The following is a 14,391-nucleotide window of genomic DNA, read 5'->3' on the forward strand; positions in this document are numbered from 1 at the left end:
AGAGACAGAGGCAGAGAAAGAGAGACAGAGGCAGAGAGAGGCAGAGACAGAAGCAAAAGCAGAGACAGAGAGAGGCAGACAGAGATAGAGACAGAGACAGGGACAGAGGAGAGACAGAGGCAGAGGCAGAAGCACAGACAAAGACAGAGAGAGACAGAGGCAGAGAAAGAGAGATAGAGACAGAAACAGAGAGAGGCAGAAATAGAGACAGAGACAGGGACAGAGGAGAGAGAGGCAGAGGCAGAAGCAGAAGCAGAGACAGAGAGACAGAGACAGAGGGAAAGGCAGAGAAAAAGAGACAGACACAGAGGCAGAGAGAGGCAGAGGCAGACAGAGACATGAACAGAGGAGAGACAGGGACAGAAGCAGAAGCAGAGACAGAGGCAGAAGCAGAGACAGAGACAGACAGAGGCAGACAGAGGCAGAGAGAGGCAGAGGCAGACAGAGACAGGGACAGAGGCAGAAGCAGAAACAGAGACAGACAGAGGCAGAGGCAGAGACAGAGTCAGGGACAGAGGAGAGACAGAGACAGAGGCAGAAGCAGAGACAGAGTCAGGGACAGAGGCAGAAGCAGAGACATAGACAGACAGAGGCAGAGGCAGAGACAGAGGCAGAGACAGGGACAGAGGAGAGACAGAGACAGAGGCAGAAGCAGAGACAGAGACAGACAGAGGCAGAGACAGAGGCCGAGAGTCAGGCTGTTATGTCCGATCGGCTCTTGTGACCCACTGAACTACATACACCCCAGTGGGGGACAAGCAGAAGCCTGCAGTGTCTCTCTGTGAGTCTCCTGTATCAGGTCTTCACTTCCTCCACCGACCCCACTGTGGCCACCGTGTCTGTCTAAAACACCCCTCTCTGAGGTGCCATTTTCAGGGTCACCACCAGTTTCCCCTACTCCTTCTTTCTTAACAGTGCCAGGAGCCACCCACCGTCTCCAAGTGGAAGAAATACCCTGCCTGCCTCACCCCCAAAACCACAGCCTCAATGGGCCCTCTGGACCCTCCCTGGGCCCACGGCTAGTAAGTCTGGCCTTTCCCTCCTTATAGTCTTGTCTAAGCAACTTCATTAAGAAAGCAGCATGCTCTATGGAGCTGAGTTGAACTGAGCACTGCAGGCCTCAGACAGCAGGAGCCAGAGCTGTGCTGAAACAGGTCCTGAGGCTGCCAGGATCCCCCTCTACCTCTAGCTTCTCTCTGTCTCATACTCACGTCAGAGTTACTGTTGTGATGAAACACTGTGGCAAACACAACTTGGGGAGGAAAGGGTTTACTTGGCGTATGTTGTTATATCACTGTTCATCATCGAAGGAAGTCAGGACAGGAAGGCAAGCAGGGCAGGAACCTGGAGGTAGGAGCTGATGCAGGGGCCATGGAGGGGTGCTGCTTACTGGCTTGCTTCTCATGGCCTGCCCAGCCTGCTTTCTTATAGAACCCAGGAACCACCCACAGTGGGCTGCACCCTCCCCCATTGACCACAAATTAAGAAACTGCCTATAGACCCATCTAACTGCCCCACAGGCCTGCCTACAGCCCAATCTAACTGCCCCACAGGCCTGCCTACTGCTCCATCTTATAGAGGCATTTTCTTAACTGAGGTTCCCTCCTCTTTGAGACTCTAGCTTGGGTCAAGTTGACCTAAAGCTAACTAGCCCTCACAGTTTCCCTGAGACCTGGCTCATCCTGAGAGGAGATGAGATGAAAGGTGACACTGAGCTGCCAGGATGGCCCTGTAAGCCCCATCCCTTAAAGTCCCCAGTCTGGGAGAAGGAAGTCCAGCTGTGGAATGGCAGGCTTACAGGGCCAGCTCTCAGAAGCTTCTGTTCAGCGGTGCCCACTCAGCCATCAGCAGAACTCTGCCTCACCCCTCCTTCTCAGAGCCGTGGTTCCTCTATCCATGAAACCAGGCAGACACCAGCCTCCTGGGCTGTTGAAAAAGGTAAATAAATTAATGTGCATAAAGACTTCAGCCTCCTGCATAATGTAACGTTTTCTGTAAACAACAATCATTATTATTGCTGTTGTCCCTGAACTGTTGACTGGTCTGAACTGGGTCGGGAACATAGGGGACATTTAAAACTGAAGTCACTGTGCTCTATCTAGTCTGTCAAAACCCCTGGTACCGTCGCTCAATAGCTCCTAGCAGCTCTTAATGCCTGCTGGTCACTCTGCTAACCCAAAGTCCAGCCGCACTGGAGGTGTGGCTCAGTCGGTAGGGTGCTCACCTAGAATGAGTTCAATCTCCAGCACCGAATAAAACAGATGGGATGGTGCGAGCCTGTAACCCAGCACTTAGGAGGTGGGGGATGTTCAAGTTCTAGGTCAGCCTGAAATACAAAGCAAACAAAGCAAAGCCCAGAAGGATATAGATTCCAGCCCACACCAGCTTTTTCTGCCCTTTTCCTCTATTCTGGTTGTTCCCACTCTGCTCCCTCTCCCTTAGCAGCAGAATCACCCCGTGGTCCGACAGATGGCCTTGAGAAGGAATGTGGGGCGCGGCCGACGGAGGTGATGGAGACCGCAGGGCACAAAAGAGTTAGCGCAAAGAGAAACAGCCGTCTTGGGAGGCAGGCTTCATTGAGCATCTCATTTAATTGGGAGGAACAAAGGCTATTTAAACCTTTGGAGGGTGGATAGAGGCTTTCAGGGTGCGTGCACATCATTGGGCTGGGCCAGGGTTCTGGGACGCCTCATTTGCATAAGGAGGAATTCTGGGTGCTGCTGGACGAGACCTTATAAAGGGAAAGAAAGTTTAACCTGGCTACCTGTGACCTCCTCCGGTGGGGCCAAGGTGGCGGCATGGTCTGTGTAAGCCAGGACATGTAGGGAAGTGGGGGAGGAGGGGAGCTGCGGACACAGATTCCTGATGATCTTTCGTAGCAATTTCCAGGATTTGGACATGCCTCAACCCTACTCTGACTCCAGACCTGCTCCCCGGCTCCCCACTTCCCTGCCCCATGTATCCTCATGCTTGATGCTCCAGGCCTGGACTGAACGTGGTCCTCTTATCTTCCTCCAGCTTTAACAGGACATGGGGGTGAGGTCTCTACAATGGATGTGGCTCATCCTTGTGGTGAAATGGCTTTTCTTACAAGTTTTGACCTGCTGTGCCCATCAGCATCCAGGGGCTGGGGGTGGGGCGTCTACAAACGGGGCTTCCTCGATTATGTTGTGTAGTGAGATCTGCGAGGGACCTGAGTGGCCTGTGTCGTGGTATGCATCCCAACCTGGAGCCCTGGCTCTATCTCACTGTCTCCTGTCACTGGAGGGTCAGCCCTACAGCTTCCCTGGCCGCAGCCTTTCGAGTGAGCTTCCTTTTAGTGGCTTTGCCCAGCTTGGCTCACGGAGAATAAATTCCATATTTACCAACAGAGGCATGCCAGGCCTCTCCCTGCTCAGAAGGCAGGGTCTCTGGGGAGCAAAGGAGGCCATTCACTTACTGGCAGGCAGGGGTCCCTAGGAACTTGCATGTTCTTCAAGTTGACAGCTACAAGCTATTTCTGTAGGGGGTACGACAAATGTTCACACAAGATGAAATTCTTTCTATCTCCTTTTTTTCTTCCCCAGTTGTTTTTGTTGTTCCATAAGGGAGAGAGGCTAGGCAAGGACTGGAATGACGGAGCCTTGAGGAATCCCTAGGAAGGTGTCTAGCTCTGCCCATCATTGGCTTTCCCTAGAGAATGACTCCTTTTATGATCTGCATTGGGTTCTAGCTGTCACTCTTCGGGCATTAGGAAAAGATCCCCTGAATTTCTAATCCATCCTTACTATTGACTTAGAGACGTCTTCGGGGGTGTGAACGGAGAAACAGTAAGTTGGGCACAGCCTGTAGGTCTGACCCTTACAACACGAGAGAGCTGCAGAAGGTGTCCCCAGTGTTCACACCACCACGATGGGGGACAGCCAGGGAGAATCTGGATTGATGAACCTAATGACGTATGAGAGCTGCAAACCAGAACCCCAGCCAGCTTATCCTGAAACAGCTCCCATCCCCGCCCCCGTGGTCTGTGTTTACTGCAGCCCACCCACCCCCTGCTCACACCACCGTCCTTAGCTCTCACAGAGCTGGGAGACAGGGGAAGGAGCACACGGTTGGGAGACAGAAGCCCTTCTTAGGCCTAGGGTCTTCCACTTACCCTGTGACCTTGGCAGCCTGACAAACCTCTCTAGCAACCATCTTTGGAAGATGAGTGGGTAAGAATACGCAGCTATGGCAACTGAGTAAGGATGCAGATGCTTTGTCGCTGGGGATCCCATGGGAGGGGTCACCCTGCCTGTTAGGAGGTCCCAACTCCCTGCTATTTGCTCCCAAGGCCGCAGCTATCCCTCTCTCCCCAGACATTCCGGTGGCCGGTGGCCAGCAGCATTGACAGGAATGAAGTCTTGGAGATTCAGATTTTCAACTACAGCAAAGTCTTCAGCAACAAGTAAGTGCGGGTATGCTGGGGCCTGGCCTGATTCTTGGGCGCTTCCTCTTTTTTGGCTTTAAACAGAAACCCTGTACTCTGAAGCCATCTTTAAAGGCCTAAGAGGTCTTAGGCTGGTCTTGGCTACCCATTTTGCTCCTTTGTGGGGTCCTCAAACTACCCTGGCCGTTCCAACCGTTGTCAACCAAGAGCACCTCACCCTCCTGTGCGCCCCTCAGTTCTCCCCATTAAAACCTCATGCCCCTCCTTGGCTCTCCCTTAATCATAGTTGAAGATGGTAGCCCACCAGAGAAGTTAAAAGCCAAAGGGCTGTTATATCCTGTGGCCCTGAGGATGGAGTTGTCTTGCAGAGGCTGTTCGGTGTGGTGGTTTAGGAGGCAGACACGGTCTTAGTTACACACTTGGTCTGCTGATTTAAGGTGTGAGTCTGAACACTCTGAGTTCACTGTATTCATATGTGGAAAAGGTAAGAATTTGTCTCAAAACAGCTGTGGGAATTAAATGAGATAGATCTGTTCATTCATTCACTCAACAAACAGTTAACGATATTCAAACAGTATGTCATGAACTGAACTAGGTACTAAAGAGAGAGATGTCTACCTACTCTCATGGAGCTTCTCCTCTGTAAGTGAAGTTCACCGGTCACATGAGTGTTCTGTACAAGCTGATCAATCAAAGTAGCCCATTCTCTGTGGGTGGCACACATATTTTAGAAGGTGCTGGGATGGTGGCTAGGCACAAGTGAAATGAGATATGCTGCCCTGGAGTCAAAAATTCATTGCTCTTCTGTAACATGCAGATCATGGCTGAACAGCAAGGCGTCCCAAAAGATGTGACAGCCCTATTCAATGAAGGCTCCCAGAGGATGTGACAGTGTTAGTTCAATGAACACTCTGTGGGCCTCATCAGTGGGAAGAGGGTGTAGACCTGGAAAGCTGACCTAACCTGGGTCACATTAGAGATAGTCCAGTCTCAACAGGGGAGGCAAAGGGTCTCCTCTTCTGGAATCAGTCATAAAGAACTCCAGTAGCTGTGGCTGTCTGGAGTGGACACTTTGATATTTTCCTATGACAAGCAGACGTAAGCCTCAAGAGGAAGTCCTAGGGTCATTTAGCTACTTACCCTCCTGTCCATTCATCTGTTCATCCATTGTTTTTCATTCATCTATCTGTCCCATCCCATTCATGCATCCTATTCATAAATTCTGCCTATTCATGAATCCCACCTATCCATTTATCCATTCATCCATTCAACCCATCCATCCATTCACTCTTCTACTCATTCATGTATTCACCTACTCATCTGTGTTAGTCATGACTGTTGCTAAAAAGAGGATCAAGGCAAGTCTCTGTCCTCCAGAAGTTGTTTGTCAGGGGGAGAGGCGAGGCACATGAGGACCAGGCTGTGTTACTAGAAGAGCAGACATCTGGAAGAGCCAGAACTCTCAAACATCTGTGTTATCTCAGGAAGTGCAGAGTGCCCACCACTGGGGGAGGTGAGCCAAATATGTAAACCTTATAGAGCAGGTTTCAGGCCTGGGGCAGGACCACAGAAAGTATGGTTAGGACACAGAAGCCTTCTCTTTGTCTCCAAAGGATCGCAGCACTCAGTCAGCTTCCTCTGGTGCCGCAATAAAAAAAAATTGGAAGAGCATCCCCAAGATAAAACATGGCTTTCTTATCTTGTGTGAGACACCCTGTGGTTAATAAGGCAGGAGAAACAGGGAGAAGAGAAGGGCCCAGTGCAGGCTGAGTAGATTTGGAGGACAGCAGAATCAGAAGCCAGAGAGGGTACCAAAGAACTCCACCTGTCTACAGATGACAGAGCTCCCAGGAGCTCATCAGTAAAACCCTTACAGTGAAGAAAGGGAAACTGAGGCTCAGAGGCACATAGAGGTCATGTGAGAAGACCCCCGGGAGAGCTGGGATAGGACATATGTCCTCTGCCTCCTCTTCTAATTCTCCACAGCTCCCAGCAGCCAGAGCACGTGAATGTTCCAGAAGAAACTGAAGAAGAGTTTGTTGATTTGCCACAGTGGAAGCTGCCAGAGCAGATGCTGAAGTATAGAGAGCCTGGACCCATCAGGATCCCTGCTACAGACAAATTGAAAGACTTAGAAATTTTAGGAGGCAATGGATAACCACACAGTGGTCCAAACATTAAAGTTCATTTTAGGTTTTCCTAAATGCAAAACAGAGGGAAGATAGAGGAAGTGCAACCTGTCTCCTAACTGTGCCCTCCCTTCCCCCACCCAAGGGAAAGCAGGAATGTCACGTGGGACCAGGCCTGGTGAAAGACGATCATTCAGGCCACTATTGACCAAGATCTAGGATGTAAAGAAGGGACACAGGTCAACCTCGGAGTAAGGTGCTTGGAGTTAGGTGGGGGCTCAGGGCTTCCTACCTTGGAGTTAAAGAAGAGGTCTACCTGGTTCTTTCCAGTGGTGTTAGGGGCTACCAGGAGGTGGAGACATGGTACAAGGGAGGAAAGCTCCTGGCCAGGGACCATAAGGTCCCCAAGTGTGCTTGGCCACCTAGAAACAGGGCTTTATCCAAGAAACCTGGGATTTCCATGAAAACATATTAGGATGAGGTTTTACGTATCTAATGTAACACCAGGACTTTAAGGAGCAATGGCTCCTTCCACCAAGAATGTCAGATGCCCTGAATAATTCAGAAGCCAGGAGCACAGTGGCAGCCAGACTGAGCCCAGGGCACTTGACACCAGCTCCCAGGGGAAGACGATAAATTATTGACAGGATTCTGGTGCCCAGTGGCCGCTCAGCTGTGGCCAGTCTATGAGCCCATCTGCACTTGAGGCCTCCTCCCCACTCCCCACCTACCTGATAATTCTGGCTTCTCCCAGGCTCCTCTGTGGGGCCTCCATGAGGGGTACCCTCTTCTAATGAGTGTGCTTCTAGGGCCACATAAGGGATGTGTGGTCAGCCTGGCAAACCAAAGCTCAGCTAGATAGTAGGTTCAAAACATTCTTTATTGAGATATCAATTGTCCATTTCAAAAGTTATTGTTTTATGAGTTACTATCATTTATTTATTTACATATTTGTTTGTTTGTTTGTATTATTTGATGATAGGGGAGCTGTTAGGCACACACACATACCGCCGCCGCTGCCGCTACTTTAAGAGCTTTAAGGGTCAGGGACAGCCTGAATCTGTTGCTAGCACCCAGTCTATGGAGAGGAGCAGCCCTGGCTGAGGCCTCTAAAGGCAGGCTACACACAATAGCAAGGAGAAGAGACAGTAAGGCAGAGAGCCTGCAGCAATACTGAGCTGGATCTTCACACCAGCATCTGGGGACTGGGGGCGAGGGGTGGCATCACAAGACTTGCAGAGGTTGCAGAACTAGCTACCGTCACATAGCTACCAGGGGGTGGAGGACCCCTGAGGGACTACTAGGTGAAGCCACATCTGAGTCCAGAGCAGAACTCTTCCACTGTCTATGCTTCCCCCCTTAAGGAACGACAGATCATATATCCACAGAACGTGGCCCAGGGAGTAAAGAATGGGGGATTGGCCAGGAGGGCGGTTTGCTGCATGTTGCAGGCAGTGGCGTGTGGACTAGCAGCAGAAACAGATTGCAGTATCAATACTGGTGTTGCCATTCCCCTCATGTCTGGAAGAGCTTGAAAGCCTGGTAGACGGGTCATTTCAGGGATTCACACACGCCAAGCTCTCCTCCCAAGCCCCTCCCTAGTCTAGGATCTCAGATTGTAATAGGAAAGAAATGTAGAAGACGCCAGAGGCTCTCTGAGCAACTGCGGGGGAATAGCTCCCTCCTGCCCCCTGGGGGGTGTTCTGTAACATTGCAGCACCTTGGTAGATCCTAGGCACCTCCGGCTATTGTTGGGCATCTCAGATTGAGAACAAATGTGCTTGAGTTCCAGCACTCAGCAGTTGCCTGGTGGGGCTTACTGGGGTGACAGTAGCTAGACGAGCCTGTCAGCAAAGGCTCAGGGTAGGACCAATTCTCCATGTGTGCCCCATACGGCAGTAGCAGCACCAGCCTCTGGTGCTCGGAAGTGCACAACTCAGGGCCTACTCACTACCACCTCCAGCCTGAAGGTGCAGCCTGCAGACTTGGCAGATTCCTCTAGGGAATACACTATTAGAATATTAAAATTTTGTGTGCTATGAGTGTTTGCATTTCGGAACTGGTAAATGCTGTGAATCAGCAGTGACAGCAGGTCTATGAGGAGTTGGGGTGTCCCCAAGAGTTCATTGATGCCACTGATGAACCAAGCACTCGAGACCTTTACAACACCAGTGCTTTCCCTCATGCCCACTACTGACTGTTGTGATGTCACCAACTCAGTGTCCCACTCCTTCTCTTTATAAAGATAGAACAGAAACTCTCCAGTAGTAGCTTGGGATCTACTGGACCCCAGTGCAGTACTCAGTGTCCCCCTACCCCCACACCATTTGCATCTGCATGGTGAAGAGAAGCCAAGATGGAACTGGGAGCTTCTACAGAGCTTCTCTGGGAAGAGCCTAAAAGCCCCAGTTAAGATATAGCATGGTGGACAGTTAGCCCTCAGAGGAGTATGTGACCCAGTGAGGCCGTGAGCTTGTGGGGGGCAGGCACTTCATAGTCATCTCTTACAGCTGCTCCCACCAAGTGCTCCCACAGCTGGGAGGACTGTGGAGGGGGGGGAACATACATATTCATGTGTATATGTGCACATGTGTATATTAAGGTGTGTCTCCTCTTTCTCCCCATCCCTCACGTATACACATGTGTGCTCATGTTGCATGTGTGTAGGCAAGACGTCAACATTGGGTATCTTCCTCTATTTCTGTCTACCTGATTTCTTGAGACAGGTTTTCTCACTGAACCAGAGGCTCACTGATGGAATGCATGGGCTGCTCTGTGAAGGAGTACAAGTAACAGTGGGAGTATCAGGTGGAGGGCATGTGTGTTGGGGACAAGTATGTCATCCATGAAGTAAAAATGAACTCATTAGCTTAGCTTAGAAGAACACTAAGACAGAGGAAAGCTTAGATGAGTTTCCTTGGGCAGATACCACCATGAAAGCATCAGAGCTGAGTTTCTGGTGTGGAGACAGCCTCAGGTGCAATTCTTTGTGCTTGTCCCGATATGCAAGTGACTTAGGGGGATTCTGTGGTCACAGGAGCTTATATACAGCAAACGTGGAGGTGTGGTGGTGGTGGTGGTGATGGTAGTAGAGGAAAGGAGTGCTTATGTAGCCAGAGGTCTAGGCTGGGCTCTAGCTCAATGGCAATGCCCAGAATGATCCAGGATTCAGTCTCCAACAAACACACACACACACACACACACACACACACACACACACACACTCACTCACTGCCACCGCCGCTGCTACCACCACCACCATCATCATCAGAAGCCTCACTGCCTTCCCACCACCTTCCATTATGGCATCTGGAAGTTTCCATACTGCAGGGAATCAGCTGCAGTCCCAGGGCTAAGTTCCCTGTTTCTGTCTGTGAACACCATTTAGAATTCTTTCTTCTTCAGAGTTTCCAGGGAAACAGACTACACATAAGCCGCCATCCACACTTGTAAGGGGTCAGGTACTCTCATAACCTCAGGTTCCTGGGCTACTGTCTGCAGTCAGGCTGGGGGTTTTCACGTTTACTTCTGTGCCAGCCAGACACTGGTACCAGCTTTTCTCTCACTCTGGCAACATCCCCTCTGCCACTCACAGGCTGATCGGGACCTTCCGAATGGTGCTGCAGAAGGTGGTGGAAGAGAATCGGGTAGAGGTGACCGACACGCTGATTGATGACAACAATGCTATCATCAAGGTATGTCAGATAGTCCCAGCCACTCCATCACCCAGTCACCTAGGAGCCTGCTGCATCCTCCACAGAGAAGGGTCTAGAGCAGTGGTTCTCAGCCTTCCTAATGCTGTGACCCTTCAATACAGTTCCTCATGTTGTGATGACCTCCAGTCATAAAATTACTTCCATTACTACTTCTTAACTGTAATATTGCTACTTTTATGAACTGTAATGTAAGTATCTATGTTTTCCTATGGTCTTCGGCAACTCCTGTGAAAGGGTCTTTGACACCCCGGGGGATCATGTTCCACAGGTTGAGAACCACTGGTCTAGAGATTGCTCCCTGGCTGACAAGGGAGGCATCAGGAGGGCACCAGGGAGGCTCTGCCAGAGCCGTTCGGTATGAGGGCTGGTGTTTTGACCCTGTAGTGTGGCTGGATCTGTCCCAAGTGTGTACTCAGCTTTCCCACAGTGACAGTGCCAGGTGAGGTGAGAAGGGTGCTGACTCCCCACCACTGATGCGTGTCTCATCTGGACTCAGCTCTGGAGCGGGTTAGAGGTGCCTCTTATCATCCAATGGCTAGACTGACCCTTGCTGACCCTTCCAAGAAACCTCTATTCAGGATCAGGTTCAGAAAGTGTTCCATTTGTCCATTTCTGCTCAAATCAGCATGGGCAGGCATGTCTCCTAGCTGCCCTCCAGGTCTTCTGTGGCTACTCACAGGCAGCTGGCATGGTGGTAAGAAGCTTGACCCATGGATGTGATTCTTGGTTAAACCTATATAGCATCTGCAAAGTTAGCAAAAGTATATCGGCCTGTCCTCAGGCTTGTTCTCAGGGGTCAACAGGCATACAAAGAACGTGTGTAGGATGCTGGAAGATGTATAAAGAGCTTTTATCTCCTACCTTAGTTTTACCCCATGCAAATTATGGCTATACCTTCTAGACATGGTCCCTCCACCTGGGCTCTTTTTAACATCTGCACCCAGATGTGGCATTCCACTTTCTCCAGAGGGAAAGACAAGGCAACTCCCCAAGACTCCCCTCTCTAGGCTATCAGCTAAATTGTCAGAAGAGTTGAAGAAGTGCTAACTGTACAAGGTTGGAGGAAGCCCAGGGCTGGGTCTTCTCTGAGAAGACATGCTCACCTAACTGTGTCACTGTGTCAGAGAAGTCCCTTGTGGCTGTACACAGCCCAGATTCTAAGGATGGGGAGACGACCTAATCTTTGGGGACACCAAATATTAATTATATATACTGAGGATCCAGAGACCTCACACTCAGGCTCGAGCCTAGAGATCAGGGGTAGCCCCTTGACTTTGGGTACCTGGAAAGAAGAGGAGAGTCAGGTACAATAGAATCGGGGTCTCACTGAACTGGCTGACCCCTCATCATCCATTTTACTCAGCCTGATTTTCTCATCTGCAAACTGAGGTGGGAAGGTCCTCACCTGCTCTTCATAGGGAGAGAAAGTGCCTCCCAGATGCCACAGGCACCAGGGGAGAGCTATTGCCAGTCCAGCTGCTCACTGTCCCTCTCTCTGCAGACCAGCCTAAGCATGGAGGTCCGGTATCAGGCCACAGATGGCAGCATGGGTCCCTGGGATGATGGAGACTTCCTGGGAGATGAATCCCTTCAGGAGGAGGAGAAGGACAGCCAGGAGACAGATGGGCTGCTACCTGGCTCCCGACCCAGCACCAGAACACCCGGCGAGAAGAGCTTTCGCAGGTAAGACTGGCCCCCTCTTCCCGCCCACTGCCTTCAGAAGGCCTGGGAAGTTGGTGCCTGGAGCCCATGCCATGGAAGACCCTCCAGGCCCGGCTGTGCTCAGAGTGCAGGGCTGAGCTGTGGTAGAAATATTTAAGAGTTGGAAAGATGTTCACACCATCTCTCACCTGGCTCCCAACCCTGAGGCTGTAGTCAGAATGAGAGGCCAGGCCTGTTTCAGCCCTAAGGGAAGCAAAGGTCTGAGAGAGAGAGTTCTAATATAAGGGGGAAACTGGATCTCCTGCCCTCATCAGAAACATGGGAAAAGGAAACAGGGGAGGCCTTGGTTTCTCTGTCTAAGACTCAACAGTGTCAGCCAGGCCCAGGCAGCCTGCGCTCGGCCTCCGCCCAGTGAGAAGATCCCTAAGCCAGAAGCCTGCTATGGCCAGTGAGGCTCAGTCCTGGGCGGGACCTGGCCACTGCTCTGTTGTGGAAAACTTGTCCAGGCTCTTCTGTGTCTAAGATTCACATCTTACAAGTGCCTTGCCCCTTATCGATGACAGAGAGCTTTGACTAGGCCTCACCTCCCCATACAAATTACTTTTACCAGAGAGAAAATGCAATTGTGTTACTTGAAGCTCATGGGGGCAGAACTGAAGCTAGAGAAATCTCCCTAGATAGCTAGGATGCTGAGAGTACCACATAAGATGCTTTATTTAAACCTACGCCTAGAGGTCCGGGGTGTGTTTTGAGAACAAGCTTCCGCCTCCATGTTCCTTCATGGGTTAACTCAGCCCCTGTGATGTTCACACAGCCTCCCAGTTAGTGAACTGGAGCTGCAATGATTATGTCAAACAGACACCTCCGCATCACCAGCCTACCTCCCAAACACGAGTTTAACACCCAGGACTACGTGCTTCAGGCCAGCTGTGTGCCCTGCCACACAAATACCAGGTCCTTCAGTGTAAACCCAAGCCTGAGTGCCAGAAGGTTGCATAACTCCTCTCAATCTATCTACTGACCTGTAAAATGGAAGCTGTCACCTCAAGCCCTGCTCCAACCACCAACCTGTTGATGACCCAAGGAGCTATTGGAGGTTATAAAGGGAGAACTAAGTGTTGTACACGAAAGGGTTGATGAGAACATTCTTTCTCCTGGATGGGGCCAAACATCGGGAATAGGTTTAGACATGCTAAGAGGTAAGACAGCAACTAGGTAATATGTAACACAATGGCCGCCACCTGTCACCATCTGGCTACACAAACGAAGAAGAATTGTATGGGGCTGATTCAAAGTGAGTTCTGAGAAGCAGCACCCCTTCCACTGTAAAGAAAGGAATGGTGGTCTGAATCAGGAAAGCAAGCTCCATCTGGTCTACCCCAACTCTGCCCTCATCAGCTGAGTGACTCTGGCATGTCACCAACCCTCCGTGGGACAATAACAGGAATAAGTGAGTTTAGAAAGTAGATATGCTGGCTCTCCTCCTCCCTGACCCCCATCAGAGTGCAGGATACTAGAGACAGCCATGAAAACAGCTTCCCCAGGAGGCTGCCCTCAGCAAAGGGGCAGTAGAGGCCGGATAGCATGGTGTAGTTCAGATAAAACAAGATACAAAGGTTACTTCTTAGACCCCCCAAAGAGTTCTAGTCCAGGAAGGTAGAGCTAAGAGATACTTATTCACAGTATCCTGGTGTTCTCTGCCCTCTCCACCTCCCTGGACCTCTCCCAGGCCAGAAGAAGGAGTAGGAGAAAGGTTTCATCATAGGGGCTGGGGGTTAAAAGCCACAGCACAGCCAGAGCGCCTAGATTTCAGCAGGTGCCACCATATGAGCAGCATATGAGGACACACTATTCCACAGCTGCCTCTTGGAGCTGCCAGTCTAGGCTGACTTCATCTTCCAGATGGACGTTAACTCCTTCTTTCCTCTGGACCTAGTCTTGTAGCCAGCAGGACTCCCTCTGCTCGTGTGATCACGTGCCATGTGAGTTCCTCCGCTCACTTCTCAAGTCTCCACCCTCATCCAGGAGCCCCTTGTCCCTGCCCACTCTATATAAGATAACCCCAAGTAGGGGAAATGCCATCAAGAGACAGCACAGCAGAGTGGAGAGGGTAGCACCCAAGTGTCTCCTCTGATGTTTGGAGACACATCTTCCCAACTGTAAGATGGCTAATCCATGTTCACAAGAGAATTAGTGAAGAAATGAGATACTTACTATGCATGAGTGATACCCGTTGTACATGGAAGGTAGGTTCTCATCCATTGTCTCTTCAGACTCCATGTTACCTTGGCCCCACCTGTTTCTGCTCAGAGCACTTCCTGACCTTCTGGTCTAAGCATCATTACCAATCTGATTCTCATCCCAACCTATGTTAAGGGCTTTTCCAGTGATGCCCACCAGAGGGTCAGCTGTCCTGGGCAAGAACAGGATTTCCTCTCTCTCTGTCTCTCTCTCTCTCTCTCTCTCTCTCTCTCTC

At 50.7% G+C, this 14,391-nt stretch overlaps 1 protein-coding gene across 5 annotated transcripts in view; it reads left to right on the forward strand.

Moving 5' to 3' along the window:
• Window positions 1-14,391, forward strand: part of Otof (otoferlin) — a 98,616-nt gene that overhangs the window by 33,276 nt on the left and 50,949 nt on the right. For all 5 annotated transcript variants that reach the window (XM_028782945.1, XM_028782947.1, XM_028782948.1 and 2 more), the window contains exons 3-5: window positions 4,338-4,426; window positions 10,133-10,232; window positions 11,755-11,936. In XM_028782945.1, the coding sequence (XP_028638778.1) occupies window positions 4,338-4,426; window positions 10,133-10,232; window positions 11,755-11,936 (371 nt within the window). The remainder of the gene's footprint in view (window positions 1-4,337; window positions 4,427-10,132; window positions 10,233-11,754; window positions 11,937-14,391) is intronic.

The sequence above is a fragment of the Grammomys surdaster genome, unplaced genomic scaffold, assembly GCF_004785775.1.
Source record: "Grammomys surdaster isolate TR1022 unplaced genomic scaffold, NIH_TR_1.0 946, whole genome shotgun sequence".
In the NCBI taxonomy this organism is placed as follows: Eukaryota; Metazoa; Chordata; class Mammalia; order Rodentia; family Muridae; genus Grammomys; species Grammomys surdaster.